The sequence below is a fragment of the Camelus dromedarius genome, chromosome 5 (assembly GCF_036321535.1).
Source record: "Camelus dromedarius isolate mCamDro1 chromosome 5, mCamDro1.pat, whole genome shotgun sequence".
In the NCBI taxonomy this organism is placed as follows: Eukaryota; Metazoa; Chordata; class Mammalia; order Artiodactyla; family Camelidae; genus Camelus; species Camelus dromedarius.
Window position 1 is genome coordinate 40417352 of NC_087440.1, and position 18491 is coordinate 40435842.

Genomic DNA, 18491 nt, shown 5'->3' on the forward strand with positions numbered 1-18491 from the left:
TGCAGCTGAAGAAAGTAAGACAGTTAGTGGCAGACCCAGGTCTGATCTCCAAACTCCTTGTGTAGGACTCCTTGCAGTATTTCCAGATTGCTTTTCATCTAACATGTGAGGTCAGCACAGGGTGAGTGAACAATTTTTATTTTTAGGAGTTGGCATCTATAGGACATTCTGGAGTGTGAAGTGTTTTGTTAAGATGCCTTTATTGAATACATACTTTTACTCCAAATACTGCTGATAACAAATGAAAAAGAATGGGCCTTAGGCTCAGAAGCTTATAGTCTAGGGCAGTGGTGTACAAAGCAAGGTCAAAACTGTTTTCATTAAGACAATAAGATTTTTTGCCTTTTTTTACTGTGCAAAAGCAATGGTGGATAAAACCATTGGGTAAAACTCCCTAGCATGAATCAAGGCAGTATTTCCAAACTGTACTAGTAGTCATTGTACTCTTTATTCCCACAAACTTGAGGTTAAATTTTTCAAAGGTCAGTTTCACTTAAAAGTCTTTGATGGAGCAGTAGAAATTATTGGTTGTATTAAATCTTGATCCTCGAGTATACATGTCTTTATAAGATTTTGTGTGATGAGATGGGAAGTATGCCAAAAGCCCTCATGCTGCATACTGGAATTTGATGGTTGTCTTGAGGAAAGCACATGTGTAATTGATTGCAAGCTGAGCTAGCCACTTCTTTCATAGAGCACCATTTTTACACAAACAACAGACAGATAATCTGTGGTTATTCAGGCTTGGGCATTTGGCATATTCTCCAAAGTAAATAAAGTGAGCCTGTCGCTTAAGCCAAATAACTAACAGTATTGTGGCCAGTGATAAAATCTCAGCTTTCTAGTGAACACTTGAATCTTGTATCTCCACCGTATATCTCCACCATGAGTTTGACAATGTCCTGATAATTACTTTTCTGTTGAGATCAGTATTGATATTAATAAATAAAAATTTTTGATGTTGTGTACTGAAATGTATCAAAAATGGGAGCTGTGCTTAACTCAGTGAACCAATATTTTCTAAGTGACTAATTAATGTATGTTGTTACAAAATCATTCACCATTATAGTATTGATTCAAAGTGCAAGTTAGAATAATAAATTTTAGTATAGCAGAGTGTGGAAATTTCAGTACTGCTGTTCTAGGATGCAGGAGGAAGAGAAGATAGGTTTATAACAAAATCATTATTCCATAAAACTTGTATGTTCCAAATAGTAGGTTCATAGACAGCTGAGTGATTCTGCCATGGGATATAGAGAACAGAGGTGAATATAGGGTAGATCTGAAAGGATCTAGGAGGAAGGGGAGTAGATTTAGTTTAAGATAGATTTTGCCTATTTCAGAAGTTTACTTAAGGCCAGGTGCATGCCTGGGAAGGAGATAACAAAATGTGTTTTCTTTTTCTCCCTTTTCAACCACATGGCTTTCCTTGAAATTCAGGTATAATATGGATTATGTAACCTTTACAGTGTCATCTAGCATGGGGCTCAGCAAATTTCTCTTAAGGATAAATAGTTTAGGCTTTGTGGGCCACATGGTCTCTGTTGCAGCTACTCAGCTCTGCTGTTGTAGCACAAAAGCAGTAAATGAATGGGCATGTCTATGTTCTATTAAAACTTTAGCTGGCCAGCCTCTGATCTAGGACATTAACTACTATTATGGCTTAATTATCATATGGAGATACAAGTTTCAAGCCCAAACAGTATCATATGGAGATACAAGTTTCAAGCCCAAACAGCTGACTTGCAAATGAATTATTTTTTAAAATGAACTTTAAAAATGCCTCATGCTTGTAGTTTGAGACTGTCCATAAATGAACCTTAATTTTCCCCTGATTGTCATTATAAAATTGGTGATTATTCTTCACTAGCCCTCTGTGATCACTTTGTAGAACAGTAGATCTTTGGCATTGGAGAATTTAATATTTGAGTGACCTGGAGTATCTTTCACATGTAGTTTGTAATTTTGCTCATATATAAACATTTGTCAAATTGAACATGAAGACTGGGGCATTGTGCTGTACACCAGAAATCGACACATTATAACTGATTATACTTCAATTAAAAAAAAAGATTTCACCAAAAAAAAAAAATTTGAACACGAAGATGGGTTCTGTCCCAATATGGTAGCCATTAGCCACATGTGGTTACAGAGCACGTGTTACGTGACTAGTCCAAATTGAGATGTACTGTATGAAATACATGCCAAGTTTGAAGACTTAGCATGGGAAAAGAGAATATAAAATATCTCATTAGTTTGTAAATATAGATTATATGTTTAAATGGTCATATTTTGGATACATTTGGTTAAATAAAACACTAAAATTAATACCACTTGTTTTTACTTTTTTAAATGTCATTGCTAGAAATTTAAGAATTTCTTAAGTGGCCTGCACAAATATTTTTATATATTTCTGCAGTGCTGATGTAGATTGCTCCTTTGGCTAAAAATTGGTCTCATATTTTAGTCACACTGTAGCTTGTTCTAAAAACCATTTTGAGATCCTCCTAACTTGGTTTGGGAGTCTAGGCTTCCTTATGACTTCGCAATGCATTATTTTCAATTCTTAAATTTCATTGTGTGTGTACAAAGGAAAATAACAGTCGTAATAGAATGAATGGTAAGATTATGGTTGCCTTTTATATTGAAATGTCTTTAAATTATTTTTACAATTTAAAAGTTGTAGAGGGGATAGGGTATACCTCAGTGGTAGAGTGCATTCTTAGCATGCACAAGGTCCTGGAGTCAATCTCCAGTACCTCCATTAAATAAATAAGTAAATAAACCTAACTGCCCCCAAGGAAGAAACAAAACTAAACAAAAAACAAACAAAGAAAAAACAATAAAAGTTGTAGGGAGAGGGGTTTTGAATGTAAGCAGATGTTAACCTGATTTTATTTTTATTTTTGGTATGTAGCTTGTAGACCCTGGAGTTAAAGCATGGACACCCACTAAAGGAAAACAGAACGTGATCATGTTTGTTGGATTGCAAGGGAGTGGTAAAACAACAACCTGTTCAAAGGTAAATTATACTTAATTTAAAAAACAGTCATAGAGAAGATAAATTTGTATAAATCAACTTTTATATTAAAGCCATGCTTTATACTATTGTTGCTTTACAATTTTGTGTTGCTTGATGTATCTATTATGTTTTTGTAATAGTTTTTTGTAGGATGAGAGGAAAGAATCCCATACCCTCTCTCGTGATTACTTTTTGTAAGAATGATAGACTTCTATGTAACTGTGCTATTTCTTTTTACCAAAGAGAAACTGTTTCTATCCTTTAAGAAGATGAGGATATGAGTTTTAGAGAAGTGAACATGGAAAGTTTATCTTACCTTCTTTTCACAGTGTCCCACACAGAGTAATACGTATAGATCTTTATTTTGCATATCCTTTTACTAATTTTAAATTCATTATACCACCCCTTCCTCCAGAATTGGGTGCCTCAACTTTGTTGCCAGATTTTGCTTCACAAGCCTCAACTATGTATAGTTTAGAAAGAAAAAGAAAAAAAGAAAGGATTATTTCCTAGAGGGTTATGTTGTTTTTACTTAATTAACATTAACAGTTAACATTTTTTACTCTGGCCATTTGTTCTTGATCATTTTGAATGTGACTGTATGGCACTTAGAATTTAAACTGTTTAGGAAATTTACTGTATTCAAAAGTGTAATAATACTACTTTTAGGAGAATATGAGTTTTATTTTACTCCTTAAGTAAATAACAAGGGTAAACAGAAACAATTACATGTATAATAATTTATATTTATTGATTTTTTTAAAAAAAAATCTTCCTTTCCCAGTTAGCGTATTATTACCAGAGGAAGGGTTGGAAGACCTGTTTGATATGTGCAGACACATTCAGAGCAGGTAATATGTTGAAATTTGGAAATTGTTTTCTGAAATTTTTATTTTCAAGTTTGAGGACTCATTAACTCTTTGTTTCATAGGGGCTTTTGACCAACTGAAACAGAATGCTACCAAAGCAAGAATTCCATTCTATGGAAGGTGGGTTCCAGTTTTTTGTTTTTATACTCATGTGCCTCATCTTATGTGTCTGACATTTTATTTTATGCTATCTGGTCACATTTTAATATATACTTATAAGCTTAAATCCTTTCTGGAACAACGTAGGGGTAGGATTAATACATTGTTATCTTTCATTCCTGTAACATGACTCCTCTGATCTAGCCTGATAGAGCAGATGATGTTTAGTTTCTAATTCTGCCTGTACTTATCCTACCTTGCATGCTTTTCAGCCTCCTTCTGCTTCTATTCCAATTGTTTCTTTTAAGACCTATCTGAAGCATTCCTCGATTCAGCACACACTGATGAATTCTGTACTGTCTGTTTCTTTAGTATATCATTTAAAAGTTTGTGTTTGATCATCCTAAAATGGCTTATAATCTGTAGTTATCTCAGGGTTCTGATCATTACTATCTTTCATTTGATAACACTGCTGTTCAGTTAGGTGGTTTGTATATGTTAGAATGACTAAGTAAAAGAACTGAGTTGAGATTGAATTTAGAAGGACTTATTTCAGAAAATAGCATTTTTCTTAATGTTATTAATACAAATGGTTTATTATACTCTCTGGAAGAAAGCATGAAGAAGCTAACATTTGAGGTAATTAAGTGAGTTATATCATTTTGTTAGTCATTATTTTCTACTTTTTGGCTGGCCAAAAGAGCTTGTGAACTTTGACCATGATATATTCTTTATTTAAATGTTTTTTCTTTTAGTTATTTTCTAACAAGCAGATTAAAGAATGATGTTAATAATTTTTTTTTAGAATAAGAACTGATTCTAATATAGATTTAAAAATCAAAGGATAATAAACAGTAATACTTTTAGGGTTCACAATTTGCAAATGATGTAATTTAGCTGATAATTACTTGAACTATCAGACAAAGCTAGAGCATTAATTTTTAACCAGTGTTCTTAATACTATTTATTAATCTCTCCTTCGCTCATGTAAACTTAAAAACCATACTATGTATATGGAGTAAAGTATTAATAATCATTGTTTCCTCTGGGAGGGATGAAAGGAATGGGCTGGGGAAGAACTTGAACTGTGCCTCCAATGTTAAATTTACATTTAGCATTTATTGTGGGGGTAGATACAGGACTGTTTGTTATATTATCATTTGTTCTTCTTTTAAAAAAGATAACACTATTTCAATTAAAAATTTAAATTAAAGAAGTGAAAGCCCTAACAGTTTCGGTTCCTGGTTACCAGCTTTTAGCATGTCCATCTGTGCTTTTTTCAGTGTCTATAGAAATGAATACACTGAGATAGGTAGATAATTTTAAATTGAAATGGAAGCTTACAGTGCTTTGTACCTTGATTACTGTGATAGTGGTTATAAGGTTTGTGTGAATTTGTCAAAGCTCATTAAAATGAACACTTAAAGTAGTGTATTTTATTGTATGTAAACATACCACTATAGAGTTGATTAAAAATGGGATCTTATGAGAAGATAGTGATTACTCTTGGGAGGGAGTGAGATGCTGGTTATGTTGTTTCTTGATCTGGGTGTGTTTGCTTTGTGAAGATTCACTGAGTTTATAATTTGTGTAACTTTCATATATATGTTATACTTATTTAAAATGTTTACTGAAAAATGGAATCTTAATAATTCTGGAATACATGTTTAAGGTAATTCTTTTTTATGACATTGTATTCCATTGTATGCATGTATATAATTAATCATTCCCACTCTTATCAGTATCTTTGATCATATTTCTTTGTACATTTATGAGTTTTAATTGTATCTTTATCATACTTAAAAATAGCTAGTAATACTAATCTCTGTCTTCTTTTTTTTTTTTTTTTAACATTTTCTTACCTATTTCACTTACTTATTTTCCTGGATAAATTTTAGATTTTTTGATTAAGCTCCAGAAAAAAAAATCTCCCTAAGATTTTGATTAGACCTGCATTGAAACCAGATAGTTTAGGGAAGAACTGACATCTTTACTGTATTTGTATAATTCCATTTGGGAACTTGGTATTTTTTTGTTGTTGTTCTTAAAAAGGCTTATGTTCTTAAGTATAATAATTTTTTTTATTTAAATCTCACATATATTCTTATTAAGTGTATTCCTACCTAATTTTTGTTGTTGTTAATTTAGGGGAAAAAGATTTTTTTAACTATGTATGTCTTTTCCTTTGACAGTAATGATCTGCATAAAAGTTACCACTAATCAAAAGAATGCAAATTAAAATGAGATCTATTTCTTGATTTTCAAGTTGAAAAGATTTTTGAGGATTGTGAAAATATAGTAAAATAGGAATGAAATTAAACTTTTATGGAGGACTTTTTCCTTTTAAATACCAAAAACCTAAATGATCAGGCCATTTGATCCAAATTCACCTTGTAAAAGTGTGTCATAACAATTTCAGAAAAACGACGTTATGTACTATTCATATTGGCTATATTTTTTCACACCAAGAAATTGGAAAACTTTAAATGGCCAACAGAAGGGCATTTATTTATTAATAAATGATAGCATAGCCATCTGATGGAATTCTGTAAAACCTAAAAATCATGTTTTACAAGAATACTTAATAGTTTTATCAAATGCTTACAAAAGGGTGTTACATGGAAAATCATGTGTGAAACACTATGTCATACAAGTTCAATTATTTTTAAAAATGTAAAAAAAAATGAGGGAAACAACTCTTTCAGAAAAGACATGCCGCAGAATAATAAGGATTTCATCATTGGAAAACTGGGTGCTGCTGCATGCTGCTCTGGAAGTAGGATGCTATGTTTAGTATTTATTAGATTTTATTATTCTAAATTGAGATTGTGATCACTATGATGTTTTCAGAATAAAGGTACACCAACAATTTCCAACTTATTAGCATTTGAAGTTCTTCTGTTGTCATTGTTGTTAACTCATTTGTCCATGTTAAATAGCTATACAGAAATGGATCCTGTTATCATTGCCTCCGAAGGAGTGGAGAAATTCAAAAATGAAAATTTTGAAATTATTATTGTTGATACAAGTGGCCGCCATAAACAAGAAGACTCTTTGTTTGAAGAAATGCTTCAAGTTGCTAATGCTATAGTAAGTAGCTTCAATTTAACCACATTATAAGGAGTTTGGTTAATTTAATTACAAACTTGGTTAATTTATTGTAAACCCTGATTGAGTTCATGGACCATATCAATTGTGTTTTTGCCTGCAAGGCAGATTCTGAGTAGTTTATTTCTAGGTTGGGCACCTTTATCTATTTGATAAGGATTTAATCTTCTCTGTGTTAATATGAAATTTTCATGAGTATCAAAAAATAATTTCCTTTCTCACTTAATCATCTTACTAGTATGTATAAGAAAAAGTAACATGAAAAAATTGAGAATTAACCTTTAATATCTGTTGAATTTCCTTTCTGTAAATTACTTAAATTAGAAACATTTGCTTTAGGTGAATTTTGAAAGATTTTTCAAAATGAAGCATTTTAAAAATATTAATCATCATTTAGTGCCTCTTTAAAACTGTGATAGAAATAACTTGACGAGAAGAAGCAGTTCATAGGTAACGTGGGGGGAGGGTATAGCTCAAGTGGTAGAGCACATGCCTAGCATTCATAAGGTCCCGGGTTCAATCCCCAGTACCTCCTCTAAAAATAAGTAAATAAACCTGACTACCTCCTCCCCTCACACACACACACACACACACACACACACACAAAGCCATTATAGGTAATCTGTAGCACATATTATATACCCATGTTTTGCTGTTAGGGTGTTGGCGGTAATTCTTTGGTTAATGGTTAATGCTAATAGGTTTTTTTCCTAGTGATGCCATTATTTTTGTCTAGTTGAGCAGAGCTAAGGCAAGTAGCCTCACCTCTCTTTTGTTCACTGTGGTTTCAGTGTACACTTTTCTACTTTTTATTTTTATCTGATTTACTTTTGCATTCTTTTTGTCTAGAATTAGATTACTCCTCCTCCAGATTGTTCCTTGACTTTTTCTTCTTTATTCAGGCCTCAATTCAAATGTTACCTACAAAAAGGTCTTCCCTGACTACCCTACCGAAAGAAGCCTCCCACACCTCAAACTGATTTTCTCTATCCTATTTTAATTGTACATCCAAAATGTTTATTTGCCTATTTATTATGTCTCCAGTGACTAGAAGGTAGGTCCCACGAGGACAAGGATTTTCTTACTCATCTCTTTGTCTGAGGACCTAAATAGTGCCTAGCACATAATACTCCCTCAGTAAATATTTGTTGATTGAATAATTATTTATAATAAATATTTTTTCTATAGCTTCTAATTATGAAATTTGCTTAAGGTCAGTAAAAATATGTATCTTTTCTATTTACATTTTCTAGCAACCTGATAACATTGTTTATGTGATGGATGCGTCCATTGGGCAGGCTTGTGAAGCCCAGGCTAAGGCTTTTAAAGATAAAGTAGATGTAGCCTCAGTAATAGTGACAAAACTTGATGGTCATGCAAAAGGAGGTGGTGCGCTCAGTGCGTAAGTATCATTGATGCTGTTGTCCTGCGTCTTGGGCTTATATGGTGTGAACGCATGTGTATTTATGGTTTTCTTATTGATCATTTAAAATATATTCCAGTAGGGGACCTAATAATGGTCTATAAAGGAAGTTTAAACAGAATTTTGGAGTCCCTCTCATACAGTTCAATTTTAAATAGTGAAGAGAAACTTAAGCTATATACCTTTTTCTAATTAGCTTTGAAATCTGCTAGAAATTTGTTTTCCTTTTTGAGGTTACTTTATATTTTCTTTTTCTTTGCAGAGTTGCTGCCACAAAAAGTCCAATTATTTTCATTGGTACAGGGGAACATATAGATGACTTTGAACCTTTCAAAACACAGCCTTTCATCAGCAAACTTCTTGGTGCGTACAGTGGTGGGGATATAAAAAATCTCCAAGAAATAGCATGAATTCTTAGGATTTTAATCCTGCCATCTCACTAACTAGTTCAGGACAGTCATTTCCTTCTGTGATTTATCTTCTTCACCTGCAAAATAGGGATGATGATTATCTGCTTCCTGTGATTAGAGCAGTAAAATGAGCTATTAACTGGAAAGTTCCATGGGAGAGTTTTAGAGCACAGTAGAGAACTATGTGGTTGTAGTAATACCAGTGGTAACGGCAGCAGAACTTTCATAATGTCTCCCCAAGTGTTAGCGTGGAATTTGGAATTAAACCATGGGCTGAGGTCCCTGCTTTGTCACTTACCCTCTCTAGCTTCAGTTTTTCACCTGCAAAGTATAATGGAAATACTTGAGCTGCCTGTCCTACAGGCTTATTATGTACATGCATGTATTTTGTATAATGTAAAGCAGGGTGTGCTATTAGTTGTTAATTTTACTTTTTTGGGTCTTATAGGTATGGGTGACATTGAAGGACTGATAGATAAAGTCAACGAGTTGAAGCTGGATGACAATGAAGCACTTATAGAGAAGTTGAAACATGGTATATGAGTAGCAAAAAGCATTTGATCTCAGATGACTTCCCTTGATTTCTTTTGCTAAAGCTACTCTAATTTGTTTGAAACGATAAGTTCATTAAAGTCAGTTCTTCAAATGTTTATTTTTTTAGATGATTTATATACAAATCATTCTAAATCTCAGACATCTAAGCCGTTGTAGAATTGAGTGTTTTTATTTTCTTTTTTGTAATCACATTGCCTTAAGATTAAAATTGAAGTTTTCATAGGGTTCCTTGGAGTAAAACAGGTTAAAAGTAAGTTAGAATACTCTCTTCTAATTTGTTTCTTTACCTATAAATTTTACATTTATATATAATAAAATATATAAAAAAAATATAAAAGAATGAGATTAAACACACACACATATATTTTCTTCACTCCATAATGAAGACTGCTCCAGTGGAGTGTGATTATGAGCTCAGATTTTTAAATCTAACATATAACTTTTTCAAATTACTTGCCCTCAATTTCCTTACTTGTAAACAGTAGATAGTATTAATATTTTCTTCATAGAGTTGTGAAGCTTAAATTAGCTGATACATGTAAAATGACCAGCACTTCAGAAGCATTCAGCATATATTATTATTGACCATTTCTGTTTTCCTCAAAATGATATTACTGTTAGTTTCCATGGTCACATACTAGCCTGCCTCTTTGCTCCTTCTCACTCATCTTGTCAGGTATCTGGGCCTTTACTTCTCAAACGGTGTTTTTCAGGGATCATCTTGTTACTTTGGAGCTTCAGACTTGTGTCTGTATGTTTACTAGACCATGCTTGGATGTTCCTTAGACACTTAGTTCAGCTTATCCTTATCTTCCCATCCCAACCTCCCACCCCTTTGTAAATCATCAGTGAAGGTTAACATCGTTTGTCTCATTGCTGAATGAGAAACTTGAGTGTTGATATTAACTCATATCTCTTCCTTACTCTGCCCAGTTTTTTTTCCCATCAGTCAGTCAGTCCTAGTGATTCTACCTCCTAATTATCCCCATTTCATCCCCTACTTTCCAGCAACTATGCAAGTTCATCTCTCGTCTAGATTGTTTGTTCTAAATCTTTTAACAGGTATTCCAGTTTCTTGGACTCTTCCGCTTGGATCTGTTTTTTTAATACTGCAGCCAAATGAGCTTTCAGAAATGCAAATTTGATCCCATTACTACCTTTCTTAAAATCAGTGGCTTCCCATTGTTCTTAGAATGTTTTTAAATGACTCCACCATCTAACCTACATCTTCCAAGTCATGTTTTGACACTTGTTCTTAGCATTCCGTGTGCCAGTCATGCTGAATTTCTCTCCACTTCTCAAATGTATGCTGCTGTCTCTCACCTCTGGGCCTTTGCCCCTGCTGGTCCCTCAGCCTGTTAGATAGTTATCCTCTCTTCCTACTTCTGTTCTCCTTTCCCCAGCCAAACTGGCTACTCCTCTCATACTTCAAGTCTCTTCTTAAATGTCCTTCAGGGACTTTATATTCCAGACTAAGTAGGAAACCCCTGCTAGACGTTTCCTTTGGACCCTGTAATTATTGTAGTATTCATCACAGTTACTGGATGTCTGTCTTCCCTGCTTGAAGGTGAAGGTAGGTTTCATAGCTATGTTCTTCCTCTTTTATGTTCACAGTACCTAGTGCAATTTCTGAAGCTTAGTAGGTCTTTAGTAAATATTTGTTGAGTGAATGAACCTATCCTTTGTTGCCTGATACTTTCCCCTGCCTCTTTCTGTTGTAAATAGCCCAACCGCTGCTGCTCCTTCCACACTAAGCTAGATAATATATTCCTAGTCAGTGTACTTTCTGAGTCCTAGGTCCCTCTTTATGTCTCTGCATTTTGCTGGTGGTTCTAACATTCTACTCATTTCTGATGTTACCAAGTGCCCCCTAATTCCAAATGTAGTGACCTTTCTCTTTTCTCTTGGCTCCCAATATTTAACAGTCTTACCTGCCTTTTATATTTTCAAACTCTTCACTTGGGTTCCATGACAGTGGATTTCCTGTATTATCATAGCTTCTATTGTCATTTCTGTATAGTGGCCAAATATGTATCTCAGCCTTAACCTTCTCTACCACTGTTTAATTCTGCATTTCTAGCTGCCTGTTCTAACATTTCTTTTAAGATACTGTCCTTCCACTTCACATTCTGAATGCCTAAAACTGAACACCTTTTTCATTTATATCTTAGGACGTAAATAGAAAGTAATCTTTCTCCTTTCTCTTGTTCTTTCTCTGTTTTTTTTTTAAATTGAAGTTAATTTACATAATAATGAAATGCTTGGATACTAAGGATATTGTGTTCCTTCAGTTTTGCCAAACACACAATAATCTACAGTCCATCAGGAAACAGAACATTTCTAATACTCTAGAAAGTTTGCTTATTCCCCTTCCCAGTAAATATTTCATATTATAGGAATCCTAGAGTATATATATTTTCCACCTACTTTTTTTTGACTCAGCGTATTTTTGATATTCATCCATGTTGTAGTACTTACCTATCGCCTCTTCTTTTATTGCTGAGTAGTATCTCATCCAGAGTCTATTCTTTTTCCAGTTCATGGGCAGCTGAGCTGTTTAAGAAACTCCAAATAATCTTCTAAAGTGTTTTTTTACCAGTTTACATTCTCATCAGCAGTATATGAGAGTTCTGCTTGTTCTATATCTCTTTAAATTTTGATGTTGTCAGACTTCTTAATTTAATTTTTGATGTTGTCAGACTTCTTAATTTTAGTTGTCCTAGCAGTTATAGTTTGTCTCCTTTGTTTTCACATTTTCTGTGTATTTGTTTATGTCCATTTTCTCTGATAGAATGTGAGCTTCTCTAGGTTGGGATCTATCTGTCTCCACTGCATTCATCCTGTGATCCTGCACATAGTAACTGCTCAGTGAATATTTATTGATTGGATATTTTATAAGTGTTCTTCAAGATGAACCCATGATTAAGGAAAATATTAGTATTTATTGAATGGAAATGTTCGTTCTCTAATATATCTTAATCATTTATATTGTATTTCAGGTCAGTTTACGTTGCGAGACATGTATGAACAATTTCAAAATATCATGAAAATGGGCCCCTTCAGTCAGATCTTGGTTAGTTATTCTAAAAAGTTTTTTTCTGACCTCTTTTCTTTTTGTTAAAATTTCTAAGAGCAGATATACTTGCTTTAATTATTTTTATTATTTGGGTAAACATAGATACTTTAAAAGCTTAGTGTCAATATTAAAGCCATTAGTTAAATGTGAACATTTTGAACCATTAATTTCAAGCTATTATTGGTTTTATGTTTAAATATTTTTGTTTTAGGGGATGATCCCTGGTTTTGGAACAGATTTCATGAGCAAAGGAAACGAACAAGAGTCAATGGCAAGGCTAAAGAAATTAATGACGATAATGGATAGTATGAATGATCAAGGTAAGATGGCAGATTACTTGACTTGAAGGACAGTGTTCTAAATATCAGCAAGTGCAAGTTGAGAGTTTCACTGTGTTCTTATGGGCAAGATGAGGAAACATTTAGACTGAAGGATTATTGTTAGGTAGATTGATAGCTGCTTGCAAGCTCTTGCTTAAAGGGTTATAATTATTGGATTGACTTCATCATTGAGAGAAATGTCTGGTACAGTGCTTCTGCAAATGAGTTCTGTGGAGAGAACACTAGTTCTTCATGATGTTGATAGAGATAATTTAAAAGAGGAGTTCTGTAGTCAAATGAATTTGGGAGAATGCTGAGTTTATAAAAAAAAAACTAGTAAGTTCATGATGTCTCCTCAGAGCTCTAGTATGCTAACATGAATTGGGAATCTGTATAGTTTCAGCAATGCTTACAAACTTATTTTGCCCTGAAACCCTCAAGGTTTCAGTCTTCTCAAGTACACTGCTCTATTTCTGTAATCCTAGATTGTCACTCTCTCCTGTATTTCCAAGTCCTCAGCCCATGAGCATTTCTAGTCCCATGATCCCTTTATCGTTTTCTCAGTTTTTTGGCACCCTTTCTGATTCAACCCAGTGGGTAGGCCAAACATTTATCACCATTTTGTAGGCCTTCTACTTTACCACTTGACCTCTGGCCTTATTTACAAAGAAATACAGGCTTTTGGCATTGAATTCTTTCAGCCTTCGGCTAACATACCTATGAGATTGTGAGAGCCACAAACCATTCTTCAAGTTTTTTTGAGGAGCTCTCTTCATTAATAAAGTCCTCTCCTATATCTCCAGTCTCTCCTTACCAGTATACTGACTTTTTCCATATCAGCATACAATTGTAAGTTCACTTTTTCTGGGCTTTACTTCTCCCTCATGCTTTTACTCTGCCTCTCTTTTCAGGCAAACTTCTTAAAAGAATGGTTTGTGTTCTCAAACTCCTGAAATCTGACTTCTGTCTCCACCATTACTCTGAAATAGATCATACAGAGATTTCCAATAACCTTTTTTCCCCCAACATTATCAAGTCTGTTGATTTTATTCACTGCATAAAAGGTTAAGAATGAAGAAAAACAACTTCATCTCACTAGATGTGCCACAATAGCATTTAGTTGAATGTATCATCTATTACCATCAAAAATCTTGATAGTTTAGAAATGGAAGGAATCTATAAGACACACTAAACATGTTTCTTATGGGAAAATATTGTCTGAGTGAGCTAATGGGGACTAGATGATCCAATAACCTTCTTCTGGTCTACTCCAGTGGATGCTTTATAACAGTGTACATTAACTGCCTTTTTTCTTTGGTTTCCATTACCATCTCCCTCTTTACCCTTAACTTTCTTGTTAACTCAGTCTCTTTCACTGGTCTTATCTTCAGCCAACCTCTTAAATAAATATATGCTACAGGGTTCTGTTACCAGCCAGTTTTTCTTATCCTTCTGCTCATGTTTGTTGAATAATTCATCCACATCTATGCTTTGTCTACTACCTGATTAATTTTTGTAGTCTCTACCTCTTTCCTGATCTCTAGGTCTTCATAGTAACCCAGATAAGGTTGTGTTTCTGATCTCTGTATCTTCAACACTGCAAAAAGTTTTGAATGTAGAATTAATAATAACTGCAGCCTTATCTAGTGTTTATTCTGCCTGAGGCACTGTCCTGAGCACTTTACATATATTAATCCACAACAGCTCATTAAGGGACAATTCTGGGGGTCAGAATCCATTATGATGTAACTTTTAAATATCAGGATACAGCGAAGTTGGGTAATCCACCAAAGGTCACTAGCTGAGGAATGGAGAGAGGCTGGGTTTCTGGCTTGAGAATCTGTACTCTGGATCACTTCCCTTCTCGATGCTCACTAAATGGGGACAGACATCTCTATTACATGTTTGAAAGTTTTCTGAGGTACATATACATTTAGGATTGATATGTCTTTTTAGTGAATTGACCTGACACTTTTATCAATATGTACGTAATGTCCTCCTTTGTCCCTGGCCTACTTTATCACCACCCCAGCTTTCTTTTAACTAGTTGTTTGCATTGTATGTCTTTTTCTATCCTTTTATCTTTAACCTACCTATATTATTATATTTGAAGTGGGTTTCATATCAATAGCATGTAATTGGATTATTTTTTTAATAATTCTGATAATTTCTTTTAACTGATAATATGTTACATAAAATATATATATATAATTAGCCTTTAATTCTGCCATTTTATCTTTTGCTCCCTCTGATTTTTGTTCTGTTTTCTCTTGTCTACTTTCCTATGGATTGCTTGAACATTATTTAGTATTCTATTTTAATGTATCTGTAGTGTTTCTGAGTATACTTCTTGAATAGTTTTCTTAGTAGTTGCTCTAGGTATTACAATATACATTCATATTTAACTTATCACAGTCTATTTGTATCTATTTTTCTACTTCAAATGGAATATAGGAAACTTAACATCATCTTAGACTTAGTGAGCTATACTTCCTAAATATTTCCCATATCTTCTCTCTTCTCTGTGTGTCTGTATCGCCTGCATCAGTTCATACACTTATCATTTCTGACCTAGATTGCTGCAGGAGCCTCTTAACATTTCCTTTTCTGTTTTTCACTCCTCTTTTTAATCTGTCTTCCTCACTGCCACAGGAATGGGCTCTCTAACCGTAACAATTCTGAAGTCAGAATCTTTTAGTGGCTCTTTATTGTCCTCATGATGAACTCTCCGTTCCTAAGCCTGGCATACACGTTCTGCTAAAATCTTGTCCTTACTACTTTTGTAACCTCTTAAATTTCTCAGCTCTCATCCATGGTTGGTTCCTTCTACACAAAACTATTTTCATTTATTCTAGGAATCTATGTTCTACTTCCTAGAATGTCCCTTGCTCCTTTCTCTTCTGTACTTAACTCATACTTGTCCCTCAGGACTACACAGTTAAAGGGAAACCACCAGCATGGAGCCTTTCCTCACTTCCTTTCTGCTGTTGGCTTCACTCTTATCTTATTGCTTACCAGGGTGTGCCATTGTTAGCTTGTCTTCTTTCTCTCACTCCATTTGAGCTCTTGGGAGGGATATGATACACATTTCCTAAATATTTTATTGTGAAGATGTGACTTAAAAGCTGCATTTATGAAATGGATTTAGAGGTCTTAACAGACTATAAGTTTATTATGAGGTAATTTGATCTTTATTTGTGTTGTGTCGGTAATACCTTGATTTCAGTTTACTTCTGGACCATAAGCTTAGAGGGCATAGACAAATTAGAAGATGTATTTAGGAAATCAGCATTATAAATGGGGTGCTCAACCTTGTTATAAGAGTTGGATATTTGTCACCTAGAGAAGATTCACAGGAGACCTGGTGGCTCTAAGCATTTGAAAAACTCATTCTTTGTGCCTGGCAAGGAGACATCTATGCAAAATAGGAAGAAGTGCCAGGCAAATATACTTCATCTTAATATGTGAAAAGATTTTCCATAATTATGGGTATAATAGAATGGCATAGATTGCCTTATTTTAGATAGCAGGTCATCTCCTGGGGTTATTAAAATCGAGGCTAGGTGACCACTTATTGGGGAATATTGTAGAGAGAATGCAGACATGAAAGAAAGATATTTTTTTTAATGTGGGGGAGGTAATTAGGTTTATTCATTGATTTCCTCTCGTAGAAGGTAATGGGGATTGAACCCCTGACCTCTTGGGTGCTGAGCATGCGCTCTGCCATTTGAGCTATACCCTTCCCCCATGATAGAAATTTTAACTAAAGGCCATTTTGTTCCTGAGATTATGCAACTAATTTCATAAGAAGTATACCTCATATTCTAAGAGTTATTGAAACACTGGAGGGAATTAACTCTTTATGTTACAGATTAAAATACCGGTAGTAATTGATTATATAGGAAATAAAACTATTGTTCAGTTGATTATAGGGAGAACCTACCTACTTCTACTTGCTTATATGCCTAAATTTATGATTTAAAGGTTAATAGTTATTTAGAGCTAAGGTGAGCACTTTTGTTCCTTTTTGAAATATACCTTATACCTCTGGTATGTACTCTGAGGTGCAGTTAGATATGAGATATGGAAAGGGTAGACATGCTTTCAAAGAAAATTTTTCAGAATGCTTCATTTTACTTAAATTGTAGGGTAAGGACATGTGTATTTGTTTATTATTTTTTAGCTTATTAATATTATATTATTTTGACTATATTCCATGTTTAATTTTTTAAAATCAGATGCAAACTTGGCAGACGATAACATTTGTTAAATCTCGTGGTGGTTTGACCATTATATTTGTTTTTCTGTGTATAAGATATTTGGACATAATTGCTTTGATAATTAATGTTAATTGTATGTAAGTCAAAGTAACTGGCCCTTGCCTGCAGAACTTGACAGTACTGATGGTGCCAAGGTTTTTAGTAAGCAACCAGGAAGAATCCAAAGAGTAGCAAGAGGATCAGGTGTGTCAACGAGAGATGTTCAAGAACTTTTGACACAATATACCAAATTTGCACAGATGGTAAAAAAGATGGGAGGTATCAAAGGACTTTTCAAAGGTAAGAAAAATAAGAAGCTCATCATTAGTTAACACACTGAAAGGAAAGAAAGAAATTGAGAAACTAAAAATTAAAGCTAGGGAATATGATCAATATTAGAAAATATACTGCTGAATTTCATAAGTACTTCCAGGATTTATAATGTGATCTGTGATTTATATGTTTTCAAATTTAAGATCATAAACACTAATTAAAAAAAACAAACTTAATGACTTTATTTTTATGAGGATGTACTATATATTAAAGAAAATTTAGAGAATATGAGAAAGTATAAGAAAAAAATTTAAAACACCCATTACCTTTATTCCCCAGAGAATAACATTTGATATAATTAGTGTTTTCTTCTGATAAATCATGACTTTTTTTCCATATTGTCAAGTATTCTCCAAAATGTAACTTTTAACCACTGAGTACCATTCTAGTTATGCATGTGTCTTTGTTCATTAGCACAATGCCTTTTTGTTGGATGTTTAAGCTGATTCATCTGCTTCTGTATCAGTATCAGTTCTTACATCAGTTTCTGTGCAGTCTTCTGTGAGGCCAGGGATTTTGTCTGTTTTGATCAGAAACATGGTAGATGCTGAATAAGTTTTGTAATAATTCAATATTTCCAATTTAATGGTCAAATTTTTTTCAGTATGTGTTTTTTAGATTACTGACGTTTAACATTTATTTGTACATTTACTGGTTTGAATTCCCTTTGTGAATCCCCTCTTAGTTTAGGTTTTTTGTCCATTTGCTTAATTTTTTCCTTTATTGCCTTGCAATAACTTTTTAAAATCCTTGGATCATGTTTATAAATATTTTCCCCAGTTTTTATTTGCCTTTTATAATTATTTATATTTTTAATGAACAGAAGTTTTCATTTTTAATGCAGTCTAGCCTTTTGATTTGATTTGTTTTATACTCATAAAAACCTTCCCTGTGTAATCACCTATTTTTTTTTTTAACTCATTTTGGCTTTTTTATTTTTTAGGTTTTACTTTTTATGCCACATAGAATTTATTTTGCTATGTATTGTGTAAGGTTAAACAGATGAGTTTGCTTCTT

At 33.6% G+C, this 18491-nt stretch overlaps 1 protein-coding gene across 3 annotated transcripts in view; it reads left to right on the plus strand.

Moving 5' to 3' along the window:
• Window positions 1-18491, plus strand: part of LOC105094165 (signal recognition particle subunit SRP54) — a 68270-nt gene that overhangs the window by 15296 nt on the left and 34483 nt on the right. For all 3 annotated transcript variants that reach the window (XM_010986132.3, XM_010986131.3, XM_064485892.1), the window contains 10 exons: window positions 2918-3022; window positions 3807-3873; window positions 3954-4011; window positions 6930-7080; window positions 8352-8500; window positions 8784-8884; window positions 9380-9466; window positions 12486-12559; window positions 12774-12882; window positions 17271-17441. In XM_010986132.3, the coding sequence (XP_010984434.1) occupies window positions 2918-3022; window positions 3807-3873; window positions 3954-4011; window positions 6930-7080; window positions 8352-8500; window positions 8784-8884; window positions 9380-9466; window positions 12486-12559; window positions 12774-12882; window positions 17271-17441 (1072 nt within the window). The remainder of the gene's footprint in view (window positions 1-2917; window positions 3023-3806; window positions 3874-3953; window positions 4012-6929; window positions 7081-8351; window positions 8501-8783; window positions 8885-9379; window positions 9467-12485; window positions 12560-12773; window positions 12883-17270; window positions 17442-18491) is intronic.